Source organism: Phaenicophaeus curvirostris, chromosome 2 (genome assembly GCF_032191515.1).
Source record: "Phaenicophaeus curvirostris isolate KB17595 chromosome 2, BPBGC_Pcur_1.0, whole genome shotgun sequence".
Classification (NCBI taxonomy): Eukaryota; Metazoa; Chordata; class Aves; order Cuculiformes; family Cuculidae; genus Phaenicophaeus; species Phaenicophaeus curvirostris.
The window spans coordinates 41504339-41518858 of record NC_091393.1 but is presented as its reverse complement, the minus strand read 5'-3'; the positions used below and the strand labels follow the sequence as shown (position 1 = coordinate 41518858).

The following is a 14520-nucleotide window of genomic DNA, read 5'->3' as shown; positions in this document are numbered from 1 at the left end:
AAAGCTGCATGATAACTGCATGACCACTCTATTTTGATTTTTCAAATAAAAAGGAGTCGAACCTTCTTTCTTTTAGAGTCCAGTGCTGGAAAGCTAAGCATTGTATGTCTTCATTTGTGACAGGCACCTACAACGGTGAAGCAGTTGACAGTATGTTAAATCCCAGCCTTATCAAAATCAGTACCTTTCTCCCATGGACTCCAAAGGAATGAGGATTTCGTTCTAGAAATTGAAACTGATTGTCAGCCAGGCAGTCAGATTGCACGGGGAAATGTAAACTAGAGGCAATGATTTCATAATGTAGAAGCTTGGCCATACATAAAATTCCTGGAAAAATTATGCAGTAGTATCTTACTGTTATCTTGTTTATAATATTTTGCAAATAAATATATATCTTATGAGGCTCATGCAGTGACATGCATTACAGTAGTTCATGCTGAGTACAGTTTACTCCAGGAGTGGCACAAATAATGCTTGTTTTTCCAGTGTAGTGAGGGTATCTGAATTTGGTCCTGTGAAATTTCAATTCAAAGTAAATCCAGATGGATTAAATCAAGAATACTGCTGAAATACAGAGTGACTGGGTGAAAATGAAGAGAGGAAGGAAGGAGTTTGGATTATAAGACTGCAACAAAAAATATATGGACACGTAAAACAATAAAAGACAATTGGAAAATATATTTATACTAAATTAAAACTTTATTGACTAATGTTCTCCAGACAACATGATCCGATGGACTATGGTTGCCTACATGCAATGAAGTTGAACACAACAGTAGTTTAACATGGAATGTCAAACGAATTAATATAAAGTCTTAAATGAAACAATTAATCTGTGTTGCTGCAAAATGAAACAAAGCTATGTTTTTCCTTGGTCAATCTGTGTTCAGATAAGAGGCAATGCATTTGAAGAAACTGGTAGATTTCTTTAGCATATATTTCAAATAAATTAGCTAGAATTGTACTCTTTAAAAATCCTTTCAACTTCACTTGCATTTCAAACAAAATCTAAGTGTAAACACTAAAGTTGCTAGAGCCATCTAGAAAGACCTAACTGTCAAACTCAGAGTGGACATTACAGTCCAGTAAATGTGATTATTTAGAACAAGAAAAATACCAGTTACTGCAAAAGTCATGTAGACATATTTTATTATTAATCCAGCACAAAGCATTTCTTCTAACTTTCTCACATAAAAGACTAAAGCTTGCTTACAGTACTACATCTTCTATCATTCAAGCATCATTATTACCTATCAGGGAGATTGGCTAGGTGACCTAATGGGTCTTTTCCACCCCTAATTTCTACAAAGAAAATCATTCATGCCAGCAAGAACATGGTGCGCTACATCTTGGGCTTGATCCTGTAGCCTTCGTTCAGGCAAAACTCCCACTGACCTAAAAGAGATATTTTCCAGAGCAAGACATCCAGGATTAGGCCCTTTTATTTTTTTTATTTTTATAAAAGCATCCATTTAGGGCACATGAAAAATATTCTGTAGAATTTAAAAAAAAATTACACGTGCTTCACTTGCATTGAAGGAATCAGAGAATGTAAACACCATAGCAGCCCACATCTTGACAATATCCATGAGAAAATGCCAACTGCAAGTAATCTGTGTGTGTTTTTTTCTCAGCGTCTGCTTCTGAGCGTGTTTTGTGTATACCTTTATATCCACATCCACACACATATGTACACCCTCAATATACTTAAAGGTGTGACAAAATTCACTAAAGGCAGTTGCTTGCCTGTCTTAATGCTTAAATCTGCAAGTGGCAGCAAACTGGGCTTTATATAATGTTCGTTAGACTGTAAGTGAGCAGCAGGACATTAATACCACTGTGGGCAACAGAGTGTGGTTTCTGGTTCTACAAGTGTGGAGCCATCCTACTTATGCACATCACCACATCTACCTGCGTGAACCGCTCGAAAAGCAAGTGATCGAAGTATTTCCTGGTGGGCGATGTCTGAAATTCGAGTTGAATGATTCAAAGGCTATAGATTGTCCTCAGAAGAGTCTTTTGACGACCTGGAGGACCAAGTAGGAAAGTTTACCTTCAAAGTGCACTTTCTAAGAATGGAATGTTCTTGACAGGGAAATGATTGGAGGCAATCCTGGACTTTTTTGTTTTCTGAATAGGAAAAATGTTTTCACCTTCAGGCAGCACTTCACCCTGACAAATGTGAGTTGAGTTATTATTGGGTTTCAGTATTACAGAAGATTCTTCAGAAACAAACATGATAGTACAGACATACACTCAGATATTTACAGCCTTTCTAGAAAAACAACCCTCTACCTTAGTACTGACTACCTATCTTTTTCCTTTTTTTTTAATTTTTTTTTTTAGTATTTAAATTCATTAAACCAGCTACATTAAATACCAATGTGTACTGTACCACCCCATACCAACCCCACAACCCCCACAAAAACAGCAAGTATTTTAAAAGTTTGTTCACTTTTTTGTTTGTTTTTTATGATTGTTAAAATCTCCTGCTTGAGACTAGTAAGTACCACCTCCACTGGATCAAGATCAGCACTGACTGCATCTTCCAATGCACGTCGTTTCATAGTAGAGCAAGTACTGCAGCTAGAAGCTTAGATCTCCAGGTCGTCAGGTCGAGGCCTGCTGCTGGCTCGGCTGCTGGCTCTGCTGGGAGGTCTCTGGTCCACTATGGTGAGGGGTTGCAGCTCATGTCCCGACGCCAGTTTTTTAGTGTTCTGGTGCTCATCAGCGAAGTCGAAGGGCTGGGCATGTGAGTTGGAGATGGTGCTGCCAGCCTGCCCCATTCTGTTCTGCTCCGCGCTGTAGTTGGCCCAGTTTTGCTCGCTGGCTTGCTTATTGTAGTTACGACAGGAGGAATTGTTCCTGTCTCCAGTAACGAGCTTGTACCCTGGAGGAGACATGGGAGACAAGGGAGCAGTTGGTGAGGAGCAGCCATTGTAATAAGCATATTTGGGAGAGGCACAGTCCTTGGAAGGGCTCATGGTACCGCTGTGGGAGTAGGGGTCGTTTTTCCCTTTCACACGATCCTTGACACCCTTGAAGAACACGTAGAATAGCTCGATGATGTTCAAGGCAAGAGACACCAAGGACACGACCAGCATGAAGAGGATAAAGATGGTTTTCTCAGTGGGACGGGAGAGGAAACAGTCCACTCTGTGCGGGCATGGATCTCGCTCACAGGTGTAGATGGCATTCAGGCTAAACCCATAAATGTACCACTGTATTAGCAAGAAAGCCACCTCAAAGACAGATTTAAACAGGATGCTGATGATGTAAGTACGGAGCAGTCCCCCACGCATTTTCACTTTGCCATGCTCCTCGATCCCATACTTGAATTTCTTAATTTCTATTTGCTTGAGGTGCATATCCACATTCACACCATCATTTTGGACCACCTTAAGTTCTTCTTCTCTTTTGTTCAGCTTCTCTTCTTTCCTCATTACATAGAATACATGTGCCAGGTACAAAAGTGTAGGTACAGACACAAATATGATCTGCAGAACCCAGAACCGTACATGGGAGATGGGGAAGGACTTGTCATAGCAGACATTCTCACAACCAGGCTGTTGAGTGTTACACCGGAAAGCAGACTGTTCATCACCCCAGGCAGATTCAACTGCTGTCCCCAGTAGCAAGATTCGGAAAATAAAGAGGACAGACAGCCACACTTTCCCTCCTGCAGTAGAATAGGCTTGAACCTTGTCAAGAAGTTTTCCCAAGGCACTCCAATCACCCATCTTCAAGGGATGCTGGCTAAAAAAAGACACAAAAAAAAAAAAAGTGATATTTAAGACAGAGCTTTAGTACCTTTGGTACACTGCCTTACAGATCAATACTAATAGAGTAGAGATGGCAGCTTTGTTTTAATTCATGTGTTTTACATGTTCTGAAGAGAAACCAGAACTTTAGTTACTCTGCAGGTGGAGTGGGAACTCAGAGAAACTGAAAAGAGAAAGTATCAAAGACCAGTGCACAATGAAAAAAAGAGGTTTCTGATTTCACTCTGGTTTTCAAGAAGTACATAATAACCCTCAGTTCAATGATCTATACTTGCCTCAAGTAGAAAACAGCTGTGACACACTGCTGATGCAGGGTGCAGAAGTACATAGTGGCAGTGCCTGAATATGCTAGGAATACATGAAAGATATCTCTTTCAAGGTGGATTGTTCACAGTAGTTTTTATGCTCACTCTTTAAGAGAATAAGGACGCAAACCATACTGCAACTTAAATACAAAAGGTTATACTAAGTTATTGTCAGGGTCAGATACCTAAAATTTTATCATTGCAAAATGTGTGCTGTATTTCCTACTGCAACATGAAAGTGAGCTCTTGCATATCACTACATTGTGTGCAATAAATTTAAGAGTATAGTTCCCAATGATGCCAACTTTATACTATGCTCAACTTCAGAAAAACTTGCTATCTAAATAAAGGTTATGCATTAGCATTAGCATCACAAAAACTGAAGTTAGTATTATTTACCTATAGTTTTATGATGGAACCAAAAATAGTAAAGACATCAACTGGTTTCCTGTTTATCCATGGTTTGTTTAATTTATTGCAGTTTCGGCTCTGTATTCACATCTTTTTGTATTTAAATTCCTTCACTTTGTTTTGAAAGGAAAAAGGATTTAGGAAGAAAAAAGGTAAGTGAGCTCTTTCTGTTTTTAGGACAATTCCTGGCCCGCAATTTGCATTCCAAGTGTTGAGCACTGTGAGTTTAAATTGCCTCTCCCTACTTGAGTTTTAAAGTGAGCATTTCTGGGACACGAACGGCTTCTTGGGGACATCTGGAAATATACAGGATGACGTAAAAGAAATTAAATGGTTTACTTGATGTTCTAGATTCCTAAGCAAAATATCTTCACTATAGAATTTTTACCAACTGGAGAATGGAAATTTTAACTGCATAAAAACTTGCCCCACATGAACAAGTATGTGAAATTGGGAACTTAAAATGAAAACTAATCAAAAGGTTTCCCTTTTAAAGTACATGCTGCTGGGTAAAGATATTTGTTCCGTGCATGCTGAGTAATCCCTTCCTGGTATTAATAGTTTTGATAGTGTCCAAATTATTTCCTCCCCATCGCATCACGGATATATTCCCTAGTGAAGGTCATTTACAGAAAAAGCCCTTTTTGGATAACTCATAAAATAGGAAATTTTAGCACCAAGGAGATTTTCTTTCAAGAAGCAGTGAGTCACTGGAAACACAAGATTATAAGTCTGGCAAACTCACTCATAACAATAGATGCCAAATAAAAACACACCGTTCCTGCCGTCGGAAGGAGTCTGACAGCGTAATGGGAGACAAGTGTTTAAACTACTCGCTCTGATAGCTCAGATGCCAATTATCTTTGAACCCCCGAAAAATATCCCAGGGCTACTTCCTCAGTCCACTTCACCAGCTTGCTCTGAAGTTTACCTACTGTGGTGTGCAGACCCTTCCTCATATAATTAGTTGTTCACATGAATGAAGCCCCATCAAAGGATCAGGCCTCTTTCCGACTTAAATCTGGAAGACTCTGCTGGGAGGAGTACACAGCATGTTTATCTCTTGACACATCCCTTCAGTCATCGCCAGCTTTAGCCGTTCCCAGGAAAGGCTAGTTTGTGTTTATGGACTCGAGGTGACAGAGAGGGAGCTGGGCACACAAGCGCAGAGGTCTCTGCAAAGGCTGGAATGAAATGTGACCACGTTCCTCCTGAGGCTGGGATTGTTAAAACACAGAACAGCCTGTAACTATACAACACGTGAAGTTTGTTTTAAAAGCAAGCTATTTGCTGCATGTCCTAGAAGTGGAAGTGGACAGAAGGAGCCTTTTTCAAGTAACAACTTCTCGATTTAATTAGTCAGGTTTCTGATGATTCAAAACTACTGCATTAACAGACTTTGCTCAGACTCGGTGTATTTTTTTACTGTCTAAATGTTATTTCAGATTGAAATTTTGATTAAGAAAACAGAGGACATGTTATTTCTAGGCAGTTATGTGTTGTTTTTTTTTTAATTACACTCCACTCTGGTCCATTAATGCGATGTGATTAACTGCAGTTTTGACCTACTTAATCCCACACCTGCAATATTTTAAGAATTTACTACCTATTTTTTAATTTGCTTCAGCATGCACAATTGCTAAGTTTCATTTATGTCCTCTGGCAATATAAACTCCAGGAGGAAACATTCCATGCTTGAATTACTCATACATAGTTTTCAAAAGCAACTTTTTTTTAAAGAGATCAGTTACACACTAGCCTTTGCCAGTGATTTAAAAAAAAAAAACCTACATCAATTCAAAACATGGTACTGTTAATCAGATAATTTTGTGGTGGCACAAATATATTATTCCACTGCTTGAGTTGATTCTATTGCTTTATGAAACATAGTACCGTGTTTTGTTGTAGAGAAAACTCATTCATCAGATCTAACTTGTGTACTTTCAGGATACTTAAAATAATCTTTATTAACTGATTACAGTATCTGTTTATTAGGTATAAAAAAGGTTTTGTATCAGATAGTTATTTAAGTAGTCTAGCTTTGTAAATAGTTTGAAATAGATGGAAGATAACCTTCAGCAGTTCTTCAGCAATCTGGACACACTTAAATGACTCCACTGAATGACACATGCTGACCTGATCGATTTGTACAATTCCAGTACCTCAGGAATCCAAGGATATGGCTAATGATGAGCATGTGTGTTTCATAAGTTCTTACTGATTACTACTTTACAGGATTATAACCTTTTTCTGAAACAGACTAATGCCAGCCTATAAACTCTTTAAAAGATGGATTTCTTCCAGGTCCTACTGTGTGTGGGTAAAGACAGGAAAAAAAGCCGTAGTGCAGCAGAAGATATGACAGCATTCATCTGCATGAGTTTTGGATGACCACGTATATAAGACATTTGATTTGTAAGCCACAATTAAGAAATTCTAGAACTACTCTTTATGGATGGCATTCGTCATGTAATCTGGTTCATATTTTCCAGGAAGAATCATGCAAACTCAGTGCTGTGGCAGAATGTCCAGGTCTGACTACAGAGTTAGAAAGTCACATGCTAGCGGACGGAAGAGCAGTTAAGGGTGAGATCTAAGATGGGATTTTGCAGCTGGACCAGTTGGGAAACAGTCCAAAATTTTGGCTTTCCTACCTTTTCTACCTCTGTATGCTCACGCACACATAAATAGCCAGCAAAAGAGAAGATTCTGAACCCTAAACAGCACTTAACTTGAGTATTTCCCAAAAGCAAACAGCATTGCAGAGAAAGAAGCGGAGGTATACAACTGAAGGGGTTTTGGATGGTTTGCTATAGGGAAGGCTACTTTTCCAAAATCTTACAAAACTCATCATATGTCTTTCAGATATTCCCCTGGGAAGGTGTAGTTCATTTGAAGTTCTGTAGATGAGCTTCAGTTCATTTCACCACTGGATAAAGATTACGCACTAAATGGTTGCATTAACTAGAAGTATCACAACTGCTTTGCTTTTCTTCTTTGCATGTTAGTATTGCTGGTGGCCAGTCACCAGCGCATCAGCCTCATGGCCTTTGCCTCTCCCATGTTGTACCCTCTCCACATGATTTAATTCTAAAGCATAGTTGCAGAAGATCCCAAAGCAACTGTGAGCACTTTAGACATTTTCTAGCTGTACAAGTCAGGTCTGCCCTGTGTGTTACTGCCCAGATTCATCCTCCTCCTGAGTCACTTTGGAATTAAGAGATGTTTAACGCCCTGAAGGAGCCTCGGTCCCTCTGATGCTGCTTCTTGGATATTTTGAAATCTGGATTTCTAAACCATACGTGTGGCATAAACGACGTGAGATAAATGCAGTGGGTAACATGGGGACAAGATACCAGAGGCCAGGCGAAAGAGGAGAGACATATCTGACGAAACAGATACATTGCTCAACACCCTCTAACCTTCCTCATGCCCACAGGAATCCTTGGCCTAAACTGATGTCCATTTCACAGACAAATAAAATTAATCTTCTGGGCTTGCATAATATGAAAGCTGAGATAACTTTACAATGTTGAATCTATTGCACTGCTGAGTGTATACGCCTTCAGATTTATGTTGCAAATCAATTCCCTTGTGTCCTTCTCTTCCCTCTTCTGAACTCAGCCTGCTGCTCGCCCTTCTCCCATTTGTATGCTTGTTAGGTATCATGGGTCAGTGCCAGTGTTTGGCTTTGAAGTTTTTGAAGGAAACACTTCAGTAAACATCCCAAAGACTAGAGGCTTAAATTCTTCACCGTGGTGTGCTGTCCAGATGTTAAAAATGGCAGGATGAAAGCTCCACGCAACTCCTCACACACACGCGCACACACAGAAGTCAGGCACAAGGTGTCTGTAGCTCATTTTTTGTCCCTCTTACCAGGGTTTTCATCACAAATCTCACAGATAAAATCAAAAGGGATTTCTCACATGAAATATGCTGCTTCATGATGCTTGCTGGTTATCTCAAGGTAAAATGTGAGGACACACATAAGCACATGATATTCTTGTTTAAGAGGAGAACGTGTTACTTGATAAGATAGATTCTGTGTTTCGTCTTTGAGCTGAAGGCTTTTTTTCCTGCTTCCCCTGCTGCTCTCTAACTACTGGCAAGCAGCAGGCAACAACTGAACTGCTACAAGGGATCACTCCAAGCCTTGCATGTAAAAAGCTTTCTAGTTCTCTATGAGATGCTGCTCAAGAATTTCTTTTCCCTCTGCATTTTGGTATTTAAGCCTTCAAGGTAATATAAAGGGAATGTGTCATATTGGGATTATGACACATACTGTGGATAATTCTTGCACAGTTCTTCCTAGATAACTTTCATTTATATCCACTCAAAACTTTCACAGACATTGCCAACGTGGTAAAGCGTATCATGATATCTCACATTCCTTCTCTAAAATCCCTCACCGAGGTTGCTAAAACAGAGTAACTATACACAAACCAGGTTAAAAATCCATAACCCACGTCTGGATTTTATCATGTCTATTTTAAAAGAAAAGGGGAAAACTTATCAAGAAGATCACGTGGAAGTCACCACTCCAGTAGCTGCAGCATTTAACAAAGCACCTAAATAAGACCCTCGCTCAGCACAAACTGTTGGGCATCAATCAGGATTTCCCCATGAAAGTAAAACGTGTGGGGCAGGAATGGGACGCACACAGTGCCAAGGTCCCCCCTTTACTGACTTGTGATGCAATTTGGATACAACAGAGAAGACCGAAACACACCTCGTTGGTTTGGGTTGGGGTTTTTTGGTTTTTTTTTTCTTCTAAGGAGCTCATTTAAGTCTTAGGCGAGGACGAAGAGGCGCGATTTCACCCAGACCCAAGCAACAAGTCTGCAGCTCAGCCCCGCAGCTACAGCTTCACCGCAGTTTCTCTCAGTGGAGCGAGCTCAGAAGTTGTCAAAGGGTCATATTTAAAGAAAGGTGTAGAGATATGACCAAAGAAAGCGAAGAATTCCTACAAGTTTGAACCCAGCGGTTTAAGAGAACTTAGGCTTAGAGAGATGTGTATTTTTAAACAAGTTCAACCATCAGCGCAGTGACACGAAATTCTCAGGGAGAAAAAGACCCGCCTTTTCAGAAGAAGTGATACTGAAGAATTTTAAAAAGCAAAGCTTTCAACTTACCCTTGCTGATCAGCAGTGAAACTGGATCAGTATACTTCTTTGGAGGGTTAAAGTAAAATGGAAGAGCACGTTCAGGCACTCAGACCTGTCTATTTAAACTTTAAAAGTCTACTCCTGTTTCGTGTGTTTCATTCTTCCTTCCCCACTAATGAAAGAAAAGTGCTGAGACCTCGTAAAACTTTTTTTCTAAGTTGGAGCTCTGGGAGAGCTTTTTAACAAGTTTTCAAGCCTCTGACTGTGCAAGAGGAGGGGAAAAGGAGGGGTGGCAACCAGGAGGAGGGGCGCTCTGCAAATGGAGAAGAGGAAGGTGGGGGAGGAGGAAAAGAACTGAAGGCACAGCAAAAACCAGCCTGGGGGAAAGGAGAGAGCGGAGGCTTGAAAAGTCCAGTCTTGCTGATGTAACAAAACAAATGTAAGGGCAGTCAGCAGCAGCCCCGCACCCCGGCGGTCACTGAGGGCACCTGGGTGGCACTTCATCCCGATTTGGCCTTGCTGGGACAGATGAAACAACTTCGCTCTCTGGGGTGTCCCACGAGTTTCTCAATGGGAAAAGGGAAAAATGCTTGAAAGGGATTAATGGGTAACCAGCCTGAACCTCCCGGCTGCTAAGGCTGGACTGCATAGCTGCTGTCTCCATTCCCTCCTTACCACCGCGTAGGAGAGGAAGCCCTTTCAAGCCCTCTCAACTTCTGGTGGTGAATGCAGCTTTTTTTTACTTAGGTCTATTTCTTTTATGTGCACACATGAAAGTACGCACTGGGAGCAAAGTGTTTGTTTCTACAGGAGATACCCATCACACATTTTTTCATTATTATTTGCGTGTGTGTGTGTGTGTGTGTGTGTGCACGCATGTGTCCATCCCATGGGAGGAATGAAGAAATGATCTCATATTCCAGGAAACTCTTTCCAGGAAACTTCAGAAAATAAAGGCTAGTGTAGAGAATTGGTCTTCAATAGCGAAGAGAAATGCTCCTGATAATTTTTGAGTGTGTTTTACAGAAAGAAAAAAAACCACACAAACACAAAAAAACCAAAAGCACCTCCAAAATTGATCTATTCAATTAAAACAAAACTGGTTTGTCTTTGCTCCTCACCAGTTCTTGGCTAAACTTTCCTTGAAAAATGCCTCCTCTGTAGAACAGAGATAAATTTATTTCTCTGTCTGTGATAAGCTCCTCAGACACGGAGTCCAAACTGCATTAAGAATTGGTCTTGTACTTTTTTTGTGCCATGGGATATTAGCTTATGGGATATTAGCTTATGGGATATTAGCTCCTCTGTGGGACTGCTAAAGAGCTTCTGGAGAAGTGTTTGTGGTTACATAGTTCTCAATGAAGTTTCAAATTTTGGGTTATACCAGGCTTATTTTTATTTCAATTAATTTTATTCTCATGGACTATTTCTGGGTTCAGTAGAACGTATGAGCATTTTTTGCTCTTTAAAGGCTGTAAAGGATGGGAGAAGTCCAGTAGTGGCCATTTAGAGGTTCCTACCAAAAAGGTCCTTGTCACAGTTTCTTCTCAAAATAATGAATGTTACACTCTACAACACACCCTAGATATCAGTGATTTTGTCACAGCCTTACCTACTGATTTTCACCTAGAACTCTCTGGAGAACTGAGACAAGGTCTTTGTAGAAAGATACTGGGCAGGGAGCTTTGAAGCTGAGAAACACTCTGGTTCTTGCTCTGGGGCTGTTTGTAGTAGACCACACTGCCTCCTGTTTGACAAAAAGAGCTAGTACACTACAACTGTACACCCATTCTCCTTCCTCTGGCAGCAGAGATGGCTGGTTTCCCTAGCTTGCCCCCTTTGCTTTCATACTAGCTGTTAGTTTTTACAGCTTTTTAGTTTTTACTGTTGTCAAAGTCATACGGCAGAAAGAACTCTTCATGTTCTCTGAGTGTTGTTTTAAGGTTGCTTTTTCTCTTCACATCAAGGGAGAAATGGAGCTTTGTGCTTAACAGGCTGTGGGGCCTTCTTCATGAGAATTTAAAAACATACAGTTGTTTTATATTATGTTACACTGCTTTCATGACTATGGTATAGACAGTAAGCAAAGTACACATAATGCTCCTGTTACTGCTCCACAAAACACTGATTATTCTAAAGCAATGTACAAAATACCAACAACATGGCTATGTGTGTGCCGATGCTGAGATATTGAAGAGATTTGGGATATAGCACGTGTTGGTGCTGAAAAAGCTGCCCCTTAAGAAAGCAGCTTTATGCCAGGAAAAAAAAGCTTAAATTACAGCGTGCTAATATACACTGTTATTTTTCCCTGTCAAAGCTGGTATGATCACAGGGTCCAGCTTGCCCAGTCTTGCATTTTTCCATGTGTCTTCCTGTATAGGCTTCACATTTTTTCAAGCATTCTGTTTTCGAAAGGATTGATGAAAGGTATTTCTCCACTTAAATAAACAAACAAACAGTATTTGTGAGAAGCACAACACTCTTAAAATCAATTTCGCCCAACTAAAATGTGTCTGTTAGTAACACAGAAAGAATAATTTTGCAGCAATAATAAGCGTAATGCTTGGCTTTGCTATGGCATTGTCCGCATGAAAAGGAAAAGTATTTCAAGTCTCCACTGTGATACTGAGTAGAATTAGGGAGTATTATTAGTCCTTATAAAAATGCCTTGGAAACATCTTTTAGAGTTTGGAAATACGTCTTTGTGATTGTGTTTAACAGCCTATTACCAGATCATATTCGACTTCAGGTGTTACAGCGATCTAGCATTTCACAAGGTTACCAGAAAATCTCACGCTCATTTGCATTGCATGGAAATAAGCTTTTCAGACTGAACATCTGCTTTCAAACACACAACCCCTCTTGAGCTGAAGCTGTGTCCAACAGGAAAGCAAGGGGGTGTCAGACCTGAGGTATTCACGAGTCTGTTCTTAATTACAGACTGAGAGGCAGGTAAGAAAGGTTGGAAACCTTACATTATGGAACACAGACTATTTTTGCACAATAGAAATGAAGATTTGGGGCCCCAGAGCTCTCTGGGACCTACCTCTATTGGCGTCCATTGACATTTTGCCTTGTGAAGCAAATGGCAGTATCTTGTGAAGCAATCTTTTAGCGTGGCTGGGACTGCAGAACCTGTTTCTCTTTGGTTTGGCATGCTACAGCACAAGCTGTAAGGGCACGTTCACACTGCAACCCAGACACAGCGCTGGAGCCCAGGCTCCCTCAAGTGCATCTCTGGGATTGAACCTTAGGGTGACTTCCACAGGATTTCTGTCCACTCTTACTAAATCCTCAGCTGAATCAGCGGAATAGTTCAAAGCCCATAGTACCATTGCTGTTTCTCTACAGAAACTTACCAAAGGGAACCATAAATTGGATTATTTAGTGTTTACAGCCTTTGAGACAGGGTAACAGTTAATTTAGAACTCAGTCCACTGCTTTCTTTCTATTATTATCTGGACATAAGTACAGGACTCTATACAGAAACTTTTTTTCCTCATATCACCTCCAAATACTTCCTCAAAAATATTTTAGTAACCTGATTTGCCAGGAAAGCTCTAGTGAATGTTTCATTTGGGAGGTTCTTTAGTCCTTTGACCATTACAAAATTTCCCGTTGATACCAGTGGGGCTCATGGTGTACTCCCAGTTAAGGATGTCTGTGATTTATGGAGCTTTTAAGACAAAGAACACGTCTTAACTTGCTTTCCATTTGTTTGCAAAATCTGCTTCCCAGTACTCCCATGCACAGCACTGTCTGCGTCCTGTGCAATTTTGGCGTGGAGACCATGAACTGAGTCAAATGAATATACAGTAAACCAATACGAATGTACATATGCAATACAAATTTTCTTGGGTGCCTTTCAAGGCAGCTGTGCAGTCACCCACGTCCCTGTATGGCATGTAAGCTTTGGCACATTTTCACTGATATCCCTTCTCACACAGTTGGCTTTAAAGACAGACTGGTGAATAATGCGTGGCCCTGTTTCGCCCTGTTTCATGTCCTGTTGAGGTGAAGCTTCTCCTAATGTCCAAGGAACAATAATGCAGTATTTCTTGATTACCTAAGCATGTATGCGTGCAGACTAGTGATATTTTTTTTCCTTAAGCAGCCAGTGGGTTTTGCTTGTTTAAGGAATTTACATCATGTAGAAAATATAACGCTGCTTTGAAGTTGCTGGCCACAACCTTGCACATTCTTTCAGTGGGGGGACCGAGCTGCAGACCACTGGAAGCTGCTGCGCCCAGCACTGTCAGGTCTGCAAAACACAGTCTCCCCCTGCCAAGTTTCAAAGTGTCATTGCTTGTTCAAAGCAAAAGCAATTGTCCCCCCTCAAGGGGGTAGCTGTTCCCTCTTGGGTGGCACAGCACATAGAATAAAAGAGAATATTTTCTGATAATTGTAGGGATAGTAATACAAAAAGTAGAATAAGCACATGACCGTATCTTGGTGACCACACTTACTGTTCCTTGTTGAAATTGTTCTCTCGGATTCATTTCCTCTGGAGTTATCAAAGCTAGATGTTCCTCGGGGAAAAGAAGGCTTAGGCACCATAAGATAGATTCTGCTTTTACTGATCTGCCTGCAAAATAAAAAAAGCTGCTATTTTAAAAGAGACTTTGCAGAAACACATCAAGTCTGAAGCACCTCAGATGAAAGCATGAAATTCTCAGTGTCAGATGCCGTTGTACCAAAGCCCAGACTAGCAAATAGTCACTATTCTCCACAAATATTTTGCACTGTTACACAGTCATCTGTCTAGAATCCTAATGTGTTTTATAAATATTAACATAGAACAAGTTACGTTGTATTAACCTCTTTTATCGACATGGGAATTTTGTCATGGAGAATATCAGCAGTTCCTCTGAGTCATAGACAGCTCATGGCACCACCAGGATTAGAAGCAAAAAT

General features: G+C 40.4%; 1 protein-coding gene across 1 annotated transcript; it reads right to left on the bottom strand.

The window, feature by feature from the left end:
- Window positions 1-1439: 1439 nt before the first annotated feature.
- GJA1 (gap junction protein alpha 1) lies at window positions 1440-9842 on the bottom strand. The gene is made up of 2 exons (XM_069851781.1): window positions 9631-9842; window positions 1440-3756 (listed from the first exon to the last, which is right to left on the bottom strand). The coding sequence occupies exon 2, from the start codon at window positions 3738-3740 to the stop codon at window positions 2595-2597; it is 1146 nt and encodes a 381-aa protein (XP_069707882.1). The 5' UTR covers window positions 3741-3756; window positions 9631-9842; the 3' UTR covers window positions 1440-2594.
- Window positions 9843-14520: the final 4678 nt, after the last annotated feature.